General features: G+C 43.8%; 1 protein-coding gene across 2 annotated transcripts in view; it reads right to left on the minus strand.

Annotated features, from left to right (window-relative positions):
* The window catches only part of fat4 (FAT atypical cadherin 4), a 434,764-nt gene that overhangs the window by 104,298 nt on the left and 316,722 nt on the right, over window positions 1–13,744 (minus strand). For both annotated transcript variants that reach the window (XM_086009513.1, XM_086009521.1), the window contains exon 8: window positions 2,097–2,277. In XM_086009513.1, the coding sequence (XP_085865639.1) occupies window positions 2,097–2,277 (181 nt within the window). The remainder of the gene's footprint in view (window positions 1–2,096; window positions 2,278–13,744) is intronic.

Below are 13,744 nucleotides of genomic sequence, written 5' to 3' on the forward strand. Positions count from 1 at the left end.
GTGTGATCGGGCTTTGTGAGGTGAAGAAATACACTGGGTGAATGGGTTTTATGGTGGCTCTACTCTCAGTGAAGACAATAGCCTGGAATTTCCTGGAAAGTTTTGGCATAACTATGGAGTTGCGTCAATTTATTCTGAGGAAATCTGCACATAGCTGATTTATACCAGTTTTATGTTGAAGCATCGCTACACGCAAATTTTCTCGATCATTTGCGTCGCTCCCGAGTTACGTCCAAAGAATTATAGGTGCAGCAGAACCCAAAGTCACAATTTCTGTTTTTTATGGTGTTTTTTTAATTTCTCCTTACTGAGACCCACATGTACTTTTTATTTCTTTGAATGCTTTTTTTATGGTATTAGAATCTGTTACATTAAAAGGAGAAAAGCTTGCACAATTGCATTTTCTTAAACATGCTGTGCTTAATGTGCATAAAAGATGGCTTGTTGGCTTCAAACTTTAATTTTCATAACATCAATAAGATAAAGGAGGGACTTAAAAATGGAAGATTGCGCATGTTCTGTGCTTTTCTTGGGCCCTGATTATTTATGCTGATTTCCGTTGGTTTTATGTTGACTTTACATTTCGGTGTATTCTAATGCGATTTGCGGGAAGTTTGAGCATAAGATGAAGAGGGGTGGGAGGAAGCTCGTGTGGAGTGTAAAAACCTGCGTAAATAACAATGTAATTTCTGCATAAATTAATCCAAGAAATTCCAGTCCATTATGTTCGTCAGATGAATGGGGGTGGTGGCAGGAAGTGTGGGGAGATTTCGTATTTGAGCTGCATGTCAGTCTGGTTGCATGTTTTCCTGAATGCCTTTCGAGATTTGGAACAGAGTGGCATAGGGTGATTAGAATTTTTATGTTTGTTACTTGTGCTGACAGTCTACTGCAAAGCTATTCACTCTCCACTGTTGTGGAGTACAGGGGGATTAAGAAACTGTTAATCTGCTAAACCACCTAACGTCACAGTGACAGTTTTGTCATAGAAAGGCCATAAATATTGCCACCTACAGGTGAAACTGGTATTGCAGGTAAATGTTGACACTTGCAATACATTTTCACATTGGCACAGCAGGACAAAGAACGGTTCAATGTACTTGATAAGAAATGTTGCAACTCCCCCCCCCCCCACCCCTAAGATTTTAATATATAATAGATAATGAAAAGCACAAAGAGCTCACAAAGTACCTGTTCATCAGCAATGAACACAGGGCTTTTTTTTATTCCATTCCTATGTTACTGTCATGTGATCCAATATCCCCCAAATTAAGTACTACAATAAATGTTTAAATCTTCAGCCAAATTAATTTCTTCAAAGGAAAAAATGTGACACTGTATCAAAGTGAGACACGGGAAATGAAACAAAACGACGTGTAAATGAACCTTGCTTCCATCTACCTACTGTGAATCTCTTGCACGGGGCGATATTGACATAAGCAGGAAAACTTCACTGAAGAGATTAATTTCTGAAGTTGCCCTGAACAGCGTGAAGAAGCTTATGACTAACGCAAAGAATTCAGCATTCCGTAAAAATATACCAACCCCTGTCGTGTGGTGCTGTGGACAACATGTCACCACCATTTAACATCATCATTACTTTTGTTAGGCTAAATTGGGAATTAGAGAGTCTAATAGTGGGATTTTTGTCCAGTCAAGGGAATTCACTCACATGGCTCGATACAGACATTACTGTAGACTCTCCACAAGAAGCTGTCATTTGAAGCCATACAGAACACATTTTACATCAAGAGGTGTATCATTATCAGAGCATTTTACATGGCCCCTGTATTAGTGAGAGAGCTGTAACGCCAATTGTTTAGAAATTCAATTGCACCTAAAAATGAGCGTGCACTGCAAGTCCCTGATCCAACATGGCGGGTGACGCATTTCCGATGCGGGATGGGTGTGTGCACACCGCCCGCCATATTGGACCCTTAAGTGCCAGTCTCACGCTTGAAAAACAGGGGTGGCATGATCCAATTTCTAGGCCAATGTGTTATATCAGAACTCAGGGTGTATCAAAGGGTTATTGTTAAATATTCACGATGTGCCACCACAGAGCAGAAAATATACATCACAAAAAATGCCTTTACCTGATGACTGCATTCAAACCTTCATCAGCATCAGTGGAGTTTACAAGCAAGACATCAGTCCCTGTCGGAGCATCCTCGGGGATGGTGGCATGGTAGGTTTTGAAAGCGAATGCTGGAACATTGTCATTGACGTCATCTACAATCAAGGTGATGGTGCCTGTGCCAGTAAGGACTGGAGATCCTGTGAGGAGAGAGTATAGAGAGAAAGAACACATCAACACAACCAGTCAGACATTTGCAATTATATTATCACATTTCCTACAGACATTCCTGTCCCTCTACAGGAATGAAAAGAAAAGCAAAAATCAAAATCCATTTCTGACACGTCTTGTGCAATTTCAACATGAAATGTAATAGTCTACGGAAACTGGTCAAAGGAACAGCTTTTACTTAAAACAATGTTATTCCTCTAAAACAAAACTGTATGAAGTTGCTGTTGAACCAATCGCTGCTGTTAAGTCGGATGATATGGTATCTACACGTTAGGAGAATCAGCCCGCATCTATGAAAGGAATTGAAAAGGTATAACCTTCTCATGCCTTAAATATTTCCCAGCTATTGAAATATATACTGCTTCAGTTCTAAAATATTTATATGACAGCACTGTCCAAATTGCTTTCCTGCTAATTACTGAAATGTATGATTTTTCTCTATATTGAATATTTTTACCTTACGGTCAGATGAATCAGCTTTAGAACAATTCATCTCTGGTTTAGTAATAACTACATTAATTTGCTTCTTTCCTTAAAAAGAAATCCTGTTACACTGCCAATCCTTTATATCTTTTCCCAGCACATTCTGTGTAATATGAAGCAGCACCACAATCAATGACACTCTAGCAATTTTAATTGAAAATGTTTGTGTATAACATATTAAACTTTATATTATGGTCTATTCATTTGCTAATACTAGCGATAAAGCTTTTGAGTATAAAGTTTCCCCACTTTGTACTTGTGCTGACTTTTTCATTAACATTAGCAAATGAAAGAAAAAAATGCCGCAACTATGCTACCTCAAAAATACTTTGGATGCTTCTATGAACAGCTGCACATGAACAACTTTCTCACCTGTTAACTGCTTCAAAAATGAAAAAATTAAAATAGAGACAGGTAACCATGGCATGGACTTTGCTCTTTGTGGCTGTTAAGGGGCTATTTAGAGGAAACTGCTGATTTATTGTGCCATTGGTACATTGAAATTTGTTTCTGAACATCACTTCTATAGCCCTCTGGCACTATTAAGGACAAGTCCAAATTGACTGCTTATCACTGAAATTTGTGTTTGAAAATTGGAACTGAGTAAATTTCCCACCACATAACTTTTCTTTTGGTTTAATTAGATTTTAATGACTCTTGCCGTAACGGGTACCACTGATCATTAACGGTAACTGGAAAAATCAATCTGGCGATAACTCTGCACTAAAATATATTAAATCTGCTCAAATGCTACTGCCAATTGGAAAATCTAGGCCAATGTTTTCAAGTTGACTAATTGAACACACACACTCAGCACAGCTCACAATTCTTCCAGAACTCCGTAGAACGAGCAAGTCTGTCTTTCATTTAGTTTAGAGATCATTACAAGAGTATGTACACCCAAGGGAATAGACATTTTTTTTTTCATTGCATCTGGTGACAGTCTTAAACACTCTGAGCCCAGATACCATGGGCACTGTGCCAATAACACTACTGCAACTTCAGTTGTGGGAACGACCACTCTCCTGTTCAAAGCTACACTTCCATTCCGAACTTGGGTTTCTCAGAGTTGTGACTGTCTACCAGACTTCATTCTGTTTGCCTTTGGATTCAAGCTTATTGATGTCTGAACAGAGACTGATGCAAACAACCACTAAATGGAGAATTCTCCCATTGCTGTCTGGTCAGGTTTCAGCTAAGTATCATCACAGATAAAGACCAATATTATGATACTGTTATACCACTATAGTATACTTTATTCTTTTTTCTCCTTTCTTGAAGATGACTTTTGCTGTAATATGGCGCAAGCAGCACTCTTGCATCTCATCCAAGTAACCATTATTCATGCAGGAGCCTAGACTATTGTCAGACTATTTAACACTGGGGAACATCACAATTGAACCAGATCCTGTCCAGACCCAAGATCTCCACAACCCATTTAAATGCTTCACCAATGCCGCTCTTGTACCCGCGTGCTCTGGTAATATATCAGGTAAAGTATAGTCATGCAGCAAACCAAAGGCCTAATCCAACTTAGTGCAGCCTCTCAGTTAGCGGGGGTGACACCAGCAATGGGTTACCTGGGACACATGAGCAGCCCCAGCTGCTGGTGCCTGGCCTTGTTGAGATGCAGGAACAGCACAGAACTCCAGCCAGGGAAGAGCGGCTCTTCCACAGACCAGCAGCGCCCAGGACACCTCGGCTGCCACACACTGAATTCTGCTCCCCTGGCGCCATGGAGATTGAGTACAGCGCCCCTGAAAATCAGCGGGTGCAGGCCTGGTTGAGCCCCAAACCCTCTCGCCACTCCCATTATTCCAAGAATGCTCGGAATTCACATCTTGACAGGCCTCACGGACATAGCATTACATCAACTCCTGCTGGAAGCACGTGGCATGGAAGTTAATTTAAATATAATAGTGGTTAACAGAATCGGGGGGGGGGGGGGAGGAGGGAAGCGCTGCTGTGAAGGTAAATTTAAAGGCCACAGTTCCACTCTTCTCCCTGGTTTCTTGTAGCAGTGGCTGGGAGATTCTTCTTCCATTCCAGGAGGGTTGGTAACCCTATGACATTGTGCCATGTGATATACTATCTGCAGTACAGAGATGCTTTAGGTCACAATGGGCCATAGTTGTCTGTGACTTAACTAGCGGGGTGCTTCTAATTTAAAACATTTTTTTAGGAAGCAGATGTATTGGTATAAAGATTAGTGGTCCTTAAAGTCTTTAACATGGACACTAAACATCACAATATTCAAGATGATGAATGTCATTGGGATAGAAATGCGTATGCATCACGCCTGTGTTCCGGGCATAAAACAGGTGCAACACGTACCAATTTAGTAGTGGGACTGCCCGCACCCAATCTGTGCAGGCATCAGTCCCACTGCTAAATTTGTGGGGCCATTTTTTAGCCTGTCAGGTGGGTGCCTAACACAGGCGTTAGGCTCCTTAAGTATGTAAATTATAGGCTTAACAACTGTTGAAAGATCTCATCAAGAAATCTGTCGGCCTCAGTGGCTACCATCAAGAAGTAGGTGAATTTTTTTTTAAGTTCCTGTGAAGCTGGAGGAGCGGGAGTGCTCCCCCAACTCCATAGGAATTGCAATTGCCCCCCCCCCCCACAGCCCGCTCCAACACCCTCCTCCCGGGACTCACCTGAGGGCCGCTGCACGTGACCCAATATTGATATCTTCATTTGGGTGAGCTGCCTGTGGACGCAACCAGTGCCGGCAGCTCACCTGGAGTATGCTGTTGAGGCCCGAGGACTAATTTCCTCATGATTTTAGGTTCAGGCGCATGTTGATAGCGCAGCGCCTAGTCTGGGCCTGAAAACGGGCCCAGGCCAAAATCTACCCCATTATGTCTTCACTGAAACAATATCAGAAACAAATGTTAATTTCTGTTGAGCTGTCCACAGACTACTGCTTCTTCCAATCATAGAATGATACAGCACAGAAGGAGGCCATTTGGCCCATCGTGCCTGTGCCAGCTCTTTGAAAGAGCTATCCAATTAGTCGCACTCCCCTGCTCTTTACCCATAGTCTTGCTAATATTTCTACTTGAACTGTTTATCCAATTCCCTTTTGAAAGTTATTATTGAATCTGCTTCAGGCAGTGCATTCCACCCTTTCAGGCAGTGCATTCCAGATCATAGCAACTCGCTGCGTAAAATTTATTTTCCTCATGTCACCTCTTTTTTTTGCCAATTACATTAAATCTGTGTCCTCTGGTTACCGACCCTTCTGCCACTGGAAACAGTTTCCCCTTATTTACTCTATCAAACCCTTCATGATTTTGAACACCTCTATCAAATCTCCCCTTAACCTTCGCTGCTCAAGGGAGAACAACCCCAGTTTCTCTAGTCTCTCCATGTAGCTGAAGCCTTTCATCCCTGGTACCATTCTAGTAAATCTTCTCTGCACCCTCTCCAAGGCCTTGACATCCTTCCTAAAGTGTGGTGCCCAGAATTGGCCACAATACTCCAGCTGGGATCTAACCAGTGTTTTATAAAGGTTTAGCATAACTTCCTTGCTTTTGTACTCTATACTTCTATTAATAAAGTCAAGGATCCATATGCCTTTTTAACAGCCTTCTCAAATTGTCCTGCCACCTTCAAAGATGTATACCCTAGGTCTCCCTGTTCCTGCACCCCCTTTAAAATTGTACCATTTAGTTTATATTGTCTCTCCTCATTCATCCTACCAAAATAAATCACTTCCCATTTCTCAGCATTACGGTAGCATAGTGGTTATGTTACTGGACTAGTAATCTATTAGCCTGGAGTAATAATCTGGAGACACGAGTTCAAATCCCAGCTGGGGAGATTTAAATTCAGTTAATTAAAAAGCTAGTATCAGTAACGGTGACCATGAAGCTAGCAGATTGTCATAATAAACCCATCTAGTTCACTAAGGTCCTTTAGGGGAAGGAAACCTGCTGTCCTTACCCAGTCTGGCCTAGATGTGACTGCAGACCCACAACAATGTGGTTGACTCTGAAATGGCCTAGCAAGCCACTCAGTTGTACCAAACCGCAACAAAGTCGGCACTGTGGGAGTAACTTCACCACAGGACTGTAGCAGTTCAAGAAGACGGCTCACCACCACCCTCTCAAGGGCAATAAATGCTGGCCTTGCCAGCAACGCCCACATCCTGTAAATGAGTAAATAAAATTTAAAATTTTAAATTCTTCATTTACTCCATTTTACTAGTCTGTCTATGTTCTCCTGAAGTCTGTTACTATCCTACTTACTCTTAACTACATTTCCGAGTTTTGTGTCATCTGCGAACTTTGGAATTATTCCCAAGTCCAAGTCATTAATAGATATCAAAAAGAGCAGTGGTCCCAACACCGACTCCCGGGGGACACCAATGCATACATCCCTCCAGTTGAAAAAAAACTGTTCACCACTACTCTCTGCTTTCTGTCCCTCAGCCAATTTTGAATCCACGCATCCACTGCCCCTTTAATCCCATGGGCTTCAATTTTGCTAACAAGTCTATTATGTGGCACTTTATCAAACGCCTTTTGAAAGTCCATATGCACATCAACCACACTACTCTCATCAACCCTCTCCATTACTTCATCAAAGAACTCAATCAAATTAGTCAAACACGATTTGCCGTTAACAAATCAGTGCAGGCTTTCATTTATTAACCCATATTTTTACAAGTGCCAATTAGTTTTGTTCTGGTTTAATGTCTCTAAACGTTTCCCCGCCACCAATGTTAGGTTGCCTGGCCTGTAGTTTCCGGGTCTATCCCTCTCCCCTTTCTGAACATATCTGCTAGAACCTGTTCCAGCAGATTGCCTATGAAAAGGAACATGAAGGTGGCAGGACAGGTTGAGGAAGCGGTTAAAAAAGCATATGGGATCCTGGGCTTCATAAGTAGAGGCATAGAGTACTGTATAAAAGCAAGGAAGTTATGATGAACTTTTATAAAACACTGGTTTGGCCTCAACTGGAGTATTGTGTCCAATTCTGGGCACCGCACTCTAAGAAGGATGTGAAGGCCTTAGAGAGGGTGCAGAAAAGATTTACAAGAATGGTTCCAGGGGCTTCAGTTACGTGGATAGACTGGAGAAGCTGGGGTTGCTCTCTTAGAGCAGAGAAGGTTGAGAGGAGATTTCATCAAGGTTCTCAAAATCATGAGGGGTCTAGACAGAGTTGATAGAGAGAGAAACTGTTCCCATTGGCGGAAGGATCGAGAACCAGACAACACAGATTTAAGGTGATTGGCAGAAGATCCAAAGGCGACATAAGGAAAAACTTTTTTACGCAGTGAGTGGTTAGGATCTGGAATGCACTGCCTGAAAGGGTGGAGGCAGATTCAATTGTGGCTTTCAAAAGGGAATTGGATAAGTACCTGAAGGAAACTAAATGGAGAGAAACTGCAAAGTGCTACAGTACAAAGGGATCTGGGGGTCCTGGTGCATGAAACACAGAAGGTTAGTATGCAGGTACAGCAGGTGATCAGGAAGGCCAATGGAATCTTGGCTTTTATTGCAAGGGGGATGGAGTATAAAAGCAGGGAAGTCTTGCTTCAGTTATACAGGGTACTGGTGAGGCCACACCTGGAATACTGCGTACAGTTTTGGTTTCCAATGTTAAGAAAAGATATACTTGCTCTCGAGGCAGTTCAGAGATGATTCACTCGGTTGATTCCGGAGATGAGGGGGTTGACTTATGAGGAAAGGTTGAGTAGGTTGGGCCTCTACTCATTGGAATTCAGAAGAATGAGAGGCAATCTTATCGAAACATATAAGATTGTGAGGGGGCTTGATCGGGTGGATGCGGGGAGGATGTTTCCACTGATGGGTGAGACTAGAACTAGGGGGCATAATCTTAGAATAAGGGGTTGCCCTTTCAAAACTGAGATGAGGAGAAACTTCTTCACTCAGAGGGTAGTAAATCTATGGAATTTGCTACCTCAGAGAGCTGTGGAAGCTGCGACATTAAATAAATTTAAAACGGAGATAGACAGTTTCCTAGCTGATAAGGGAATTAGGGATTACGGGGAGCGGGCAGGGAAGTGGACGTGAGTCTAGGTTCGGATCAGCCATGATCCTATTGAATGGCGGAGCAGGCCCGAGGGGCTGTATGGCCTACTCCTGCTCCTACTTCTTATGTTCTTATGAAACAAAATTGCAGGGCTACGGGGAAAGGGCGGGGGAGTGGAACTAGCTGAAGTGCTCTTGCAGAGAGCCGACACGGGCTCGAGGGGCCGAATGGCCTCCTTCTGTGCTGTAATCATTCTATGATTAAGAATGATAAGAAGTAGATCTAGTGCCAATTTACAATTTATACAATTTAAACTGTTGTGCTTCCTAAGCCAGCAATGTGTCATAATTGGTCCATTATTGATTCTAATATGAATCTGTGTGCTGAAGAAATTATGTTATAATTGGCCATTCCCTGTGGCTGAGCCAATTGTGTCATAATAATTTATAATTTGAGAGTTTCTTAAATTAAAATCAACAAAAATTCCAACAGGACTTCATATTTGCATTTATCCAACATAGCACCAAATCTCATATATGTTAGAGAGTGATTATGGCTGTCATCAGACTCAATTACAGGCACGATAACATATGTATGCATATGCACAGAGGGATAGGCTTCACAGGGTCAAATGAAACTAGACCTGCTGGCCAACAAAAATCTTCAAATTACATTTGGCACTAAGTGAATCCACCACAATGATGACTATGTGTAACCAACCTCACTCTTGGTGCTGGGTATAAAAAAAACATTAAATTACCATGAACACCTAACCACGGAAGTTGATGATGGCCATCTTATTTAAGAATCTTAGTGTATTCCATATTCCATTTTAGGAAAGATAAAGAGGAGCATTCAGGAGTTGAAGGATCTGTTTAAATGGCAACATTATACAGCACCATAAAAAAGGCGCACACACAGACATACACACACATATATACACACACACATAAATGTTGGCAGCACCTACACTGTATTGGACTAATTTTGGAAATTCCAGAACTAACCAATCTCCCTGGGAGATAATGCCACAAATTATCAAAAGCAAATCTTGCTGACTAGCATTTTTCTAACATGAGAATTGAGAATTGTCAACTTGCCTGGGTGTAGGCAGTCCCTTAAAAAGCATGCATTTCACACAGCATTAGTGATTTTGGTAAAAAGAATTGAAAAACACAATGTTTAGATTAACAGTTTTTTTCTAATGTGCTAGATTATGGGGACTACTTAAAAGTTCAGTTAAAACCATTGGTGTATGGTTCCAATTAACTTTGAACAACATTCATAACAGATGTGCTTGGAAATAAGTCCGTTCTTTCTCTCTCAGATTATAAACAGAATTCTGAATGGGAATCTTTTTGTGTTGGAGTGATTATAGACTATGTCTGGTTTCATGTTCCTCTACTCTAAGATATGATTGTTAACTATTCTGTAGCCTTCATTTCAGTACGATGGTGACATAACCTCAGCAAACAAAACAAATTTGTGGCCCAGGATGCAACTAGAGTTGGCCAACTAGGCTAGTCATCTTTGAAATACTGAATCAAAGTTGTTATCTTTGAGGTCTCTCTAGCAAACTATTACTTGAGTACTTAAATTGCTGCCTGGTGGTGTTGATTGTTTTTTGGAGCTCCTCTTCCTGAGGGAACATCCTCACCAGAGTACAGAATTGCTACTGCAATCATGATGTGGACTGGGGTGGACAAATGTAAGAAGTCACACAACACCAGGTTATAGTCCAACAGCTTTATTTGAAATCACAAGTTTTCAGACTGCTGCTCCTTCGTCAGGTGAAGTGAAGAGAAGCATATAGGCACAGCATATATAGTCAGGGAATACTGCCAGATGATTACAGGTAATCTTTCTAACTGCCCTTTATCACACCTCGGCAGAGAGATAATTACAGCAATCAAAGGTGTGAATGGAGTCCAAACAGGTCAGTCAGGAAAACATTACATCAAAGAACAATGAGGTGGGGTCACAAGGGGTCAAATGTTGCAGATGCTGGGGTCTGTATGAAAAACAAAAAACAAACAAAAAACAAATTTTTTTTTGCTGGAAATCACAGCAGGTCTGGCCGCATCTGTGTAGAGAGAACAAGCCAACGACGACTCGAGTCTGGATGACTCTACGTCAGGTGGGGTTACATGTAGCGTGACATGAACCCAAGATCTCGGTTGAGGCCGTCCTCATGAGTGCGGAACTTGGCTATCAGTTTCTGCTCGACGATTTTGCATTGTCGTGTGTCTCGAAGGCCGCCTTGGAGAATGCTTACCTGAAGATCGGAGGCTGAATGTCCTTGACTGCTGAAGTGTTCCCCGACTGGGAGGGAACACTCCTGCCTGGCGATTGTTGTGCGGTGTCCGTTCATCCATTGTCGCAGTGTCTGCATGGTCTCGCCGATGTACCAAGCTCCGGGGCATCCTTTCCTGCAACGTATGAGGTAGACAACGTTGGCCGAGTCACATGAGTATGTACCATGTACCTGGTGGGTGGTGTCCTCACGTGTGATGATGGTAACTGTGTTGATGATCTGGCATGTCTTGCAGAGGTTGCTGTGGCAGGGTTGTGTGGTGTCGTGGTCGCTGTTCTCCTGAAAGCTGGGTAATTTGCTGCGAACGATGGTCTGTTTGAGGTTAGGCGGTTGTTTGAAGGCGAGTAGTGGAGGCGTGGGGATGGCCTTAGCGAGGTGTTCGTCGTCATCGATGACATGTCGAAGGCTGCGAAGAACATGGCGCAGTTTCTCCGCTCCAGGGAAGTACTGGACGACGAAGGGTACTCTTTTGGTTGTGTCCTGTGTTTGTCTTCTGAGGAGGTCTATGCGATTTTTCACTGTGGCCTGTCGGAACTGTCGATCGACGAGTCGAGCGTCATATCCCGTTCTTACGAGGGCATCTTTCAGCATCTGTAGGTGTCCATCGTGTTCCTCCTCGTCTGAGCAGACCCTGTGTATTCGCAGGGCTTGTCCATGGGGGATGGCTTCTTTAACGTAGTTAGGGTGGAAGCTGGAGAAGTGGAGCATCGTGAGGTTGTCCGTGTGCTTGCGGTAGAGTGAAGTGCTGAGGTGTCCGTCTTTGATGGAGATTCGTGTGTCCAAGAATGAAACCGATTCTGAGGAGTAGTCCATGATGAGTTTGATGGTGGGATGGAACTTGTTGATGTTATCGTGTAATCTTTTCAGTGATTCTTCGCCATGGGTCCATAGGAAGAAAATGTCGTCGATGTATCTGGTGTTTAGCGTTGGTTGGAGGTCCTGTGCAGCGAAGAAGTCTTGCTCGAACTTGTGCATGAAGATGTTGGCATATTGGGGTGCGAATTTGGTCCCCATGGCTGTTCCGTGTGTTTGGGTAAAGAACTGGTTGTTGAAGGTGAAGACATTGTGGTCAAGGATGAAGCGGATGAGTTGTAGGATGGCGTCTGGAGGTTGGCTGTTGTTGGTGTTGAGTACTGAGGCTGTCGCAGCGATGCCGTCATCATGGGGGATACTGGTGTAGAGTGCCGAGATGTCCATCGTGGCGAGGAGCGTTCCTGGTTCAACTGGTCCGTGGGTGCTGAGTTTCTGTAAGAAGTCTGTAGTGTCGCGACAGAAGCTGGGGGTTCCCTGTACGATGGGTTTCAGGATGCCCTCGACGTATCCAGAGAGGTTCTCACACAGGGTTCCGTTGCCTGATACGATAGGACGTCCGGGTGTATTGGCTTTGTGTATCTTTGGGAGGCAGTAGAAGTCTCCCACGCGGGGAGTACGTGGGATGAGAGCGCGTAGGATGCTTTGAAGGTCTGGATCGAAGGTCTTGATCAGTCTGTTGAGTTGGCGGATGTGTTCTTTGGTCAGATCTGCGGGTAACTGTCTGTAGTGTTCCTGGTTGTCCAGTTGTCGGTATGCTTCTTTGCAATAGTCCGTTCTGTTCTGTATGACGATGGCTCCTCCTTTGTCTACTGGTTTGATGACGATGTTGCGGTTGGTCTTGAGAGCGTGGATGGCGTTGCGTTGTGCTCGGGTGACATTCTGGACTGTCTTGTGAGTGCAGCTGATGAATCTGGCGTTGATGCATCTCCTGACAGCTTGAGCATACAGGTCAAGCTTAGGGCAGTGACCCTCCGGAGGGGTCCAATTTGACTCTTTCTTCTTCGGTTGCTGCACTGCGGATCCCTCTGTCTGCTGTTCCGGATCATTGATTGTCTCATTGGGTTCGCTGCTGACATCTTGGGATTTGTGGAAGAATTCCCAGAGCCTCATTCTCCTGATGAATTCCTCTGTATCTGCCGCGAGACCGACGGGGTCCATTTTGGTGGTGGGGCAGAAATTGAGCCCTCGGCTGAGAACTTTGATTTCGTCTGGTTGAAGGGTGTGGTCGGACAAGTTGACGATGGACTTCCCTGTGGTTTCAACCGTGGCACCGGGGGAGGCTTGGTTGCTGCTGGTGGTGATGCCGAGTTTCTCAAGCTTCCTGTTCTTGGTGTGCATGTAGGCAGCGTAGTTCCGTTGCCTCATCTGTTTGGCGGTGTCTCGTAGCTGGTCTGCTGTGTCCTGAGCACAGGCTGAGAACATGGACTCTATCTTGGTTTCGAGGTTGCGGCGTCTGCTGTAGAGCTGGTGTACGAGATGGTTGAGGAGTGTGCGAGAGGTATGACGGCAGAGTCTCTCAGCGTAGTCTGTGTTGTAGGTCGACTTGAGTGGGTTCGTGATCTGTAGTCCTTTCGGGATCTTGTCTGCTTTCTTGCATCTCTGTAGAAACTTGATGCCTGTGTCGATATGCGCGATCTTCTTGGAGATCCTCTCCACTTTGAGCCGGCAGTTTGTGGTGTCGATAGTAGCCATGGTGTGGAGATGCCGGTGTTGGACAGGGGTGGACAAATGTAAGAAGTCACACAACACCAGGTTATAGTCCAACAGCTTTATTTGAAATCGCAAGCTTTCGGAGCGCTGCTCCTTCGTCAGGTGAAGTGAAG

This window comes from Somniosus microcephalus, chromosome 2, assembly GCF_052327205.1.
Source record: "Somniosus microcephalus isolate GS21.2 chromosome 2, FLI_Smic_1.0, whole genome shotgun sequence".
In the NCBI taxonomy this organism is placed as follows: domain Eukaryota; kingdom Metazoa; phylum Chordata; class Chondrichthyes; order Squaliformes; family Somniosidae; genus Somniosus; species Somniosus microcephalus.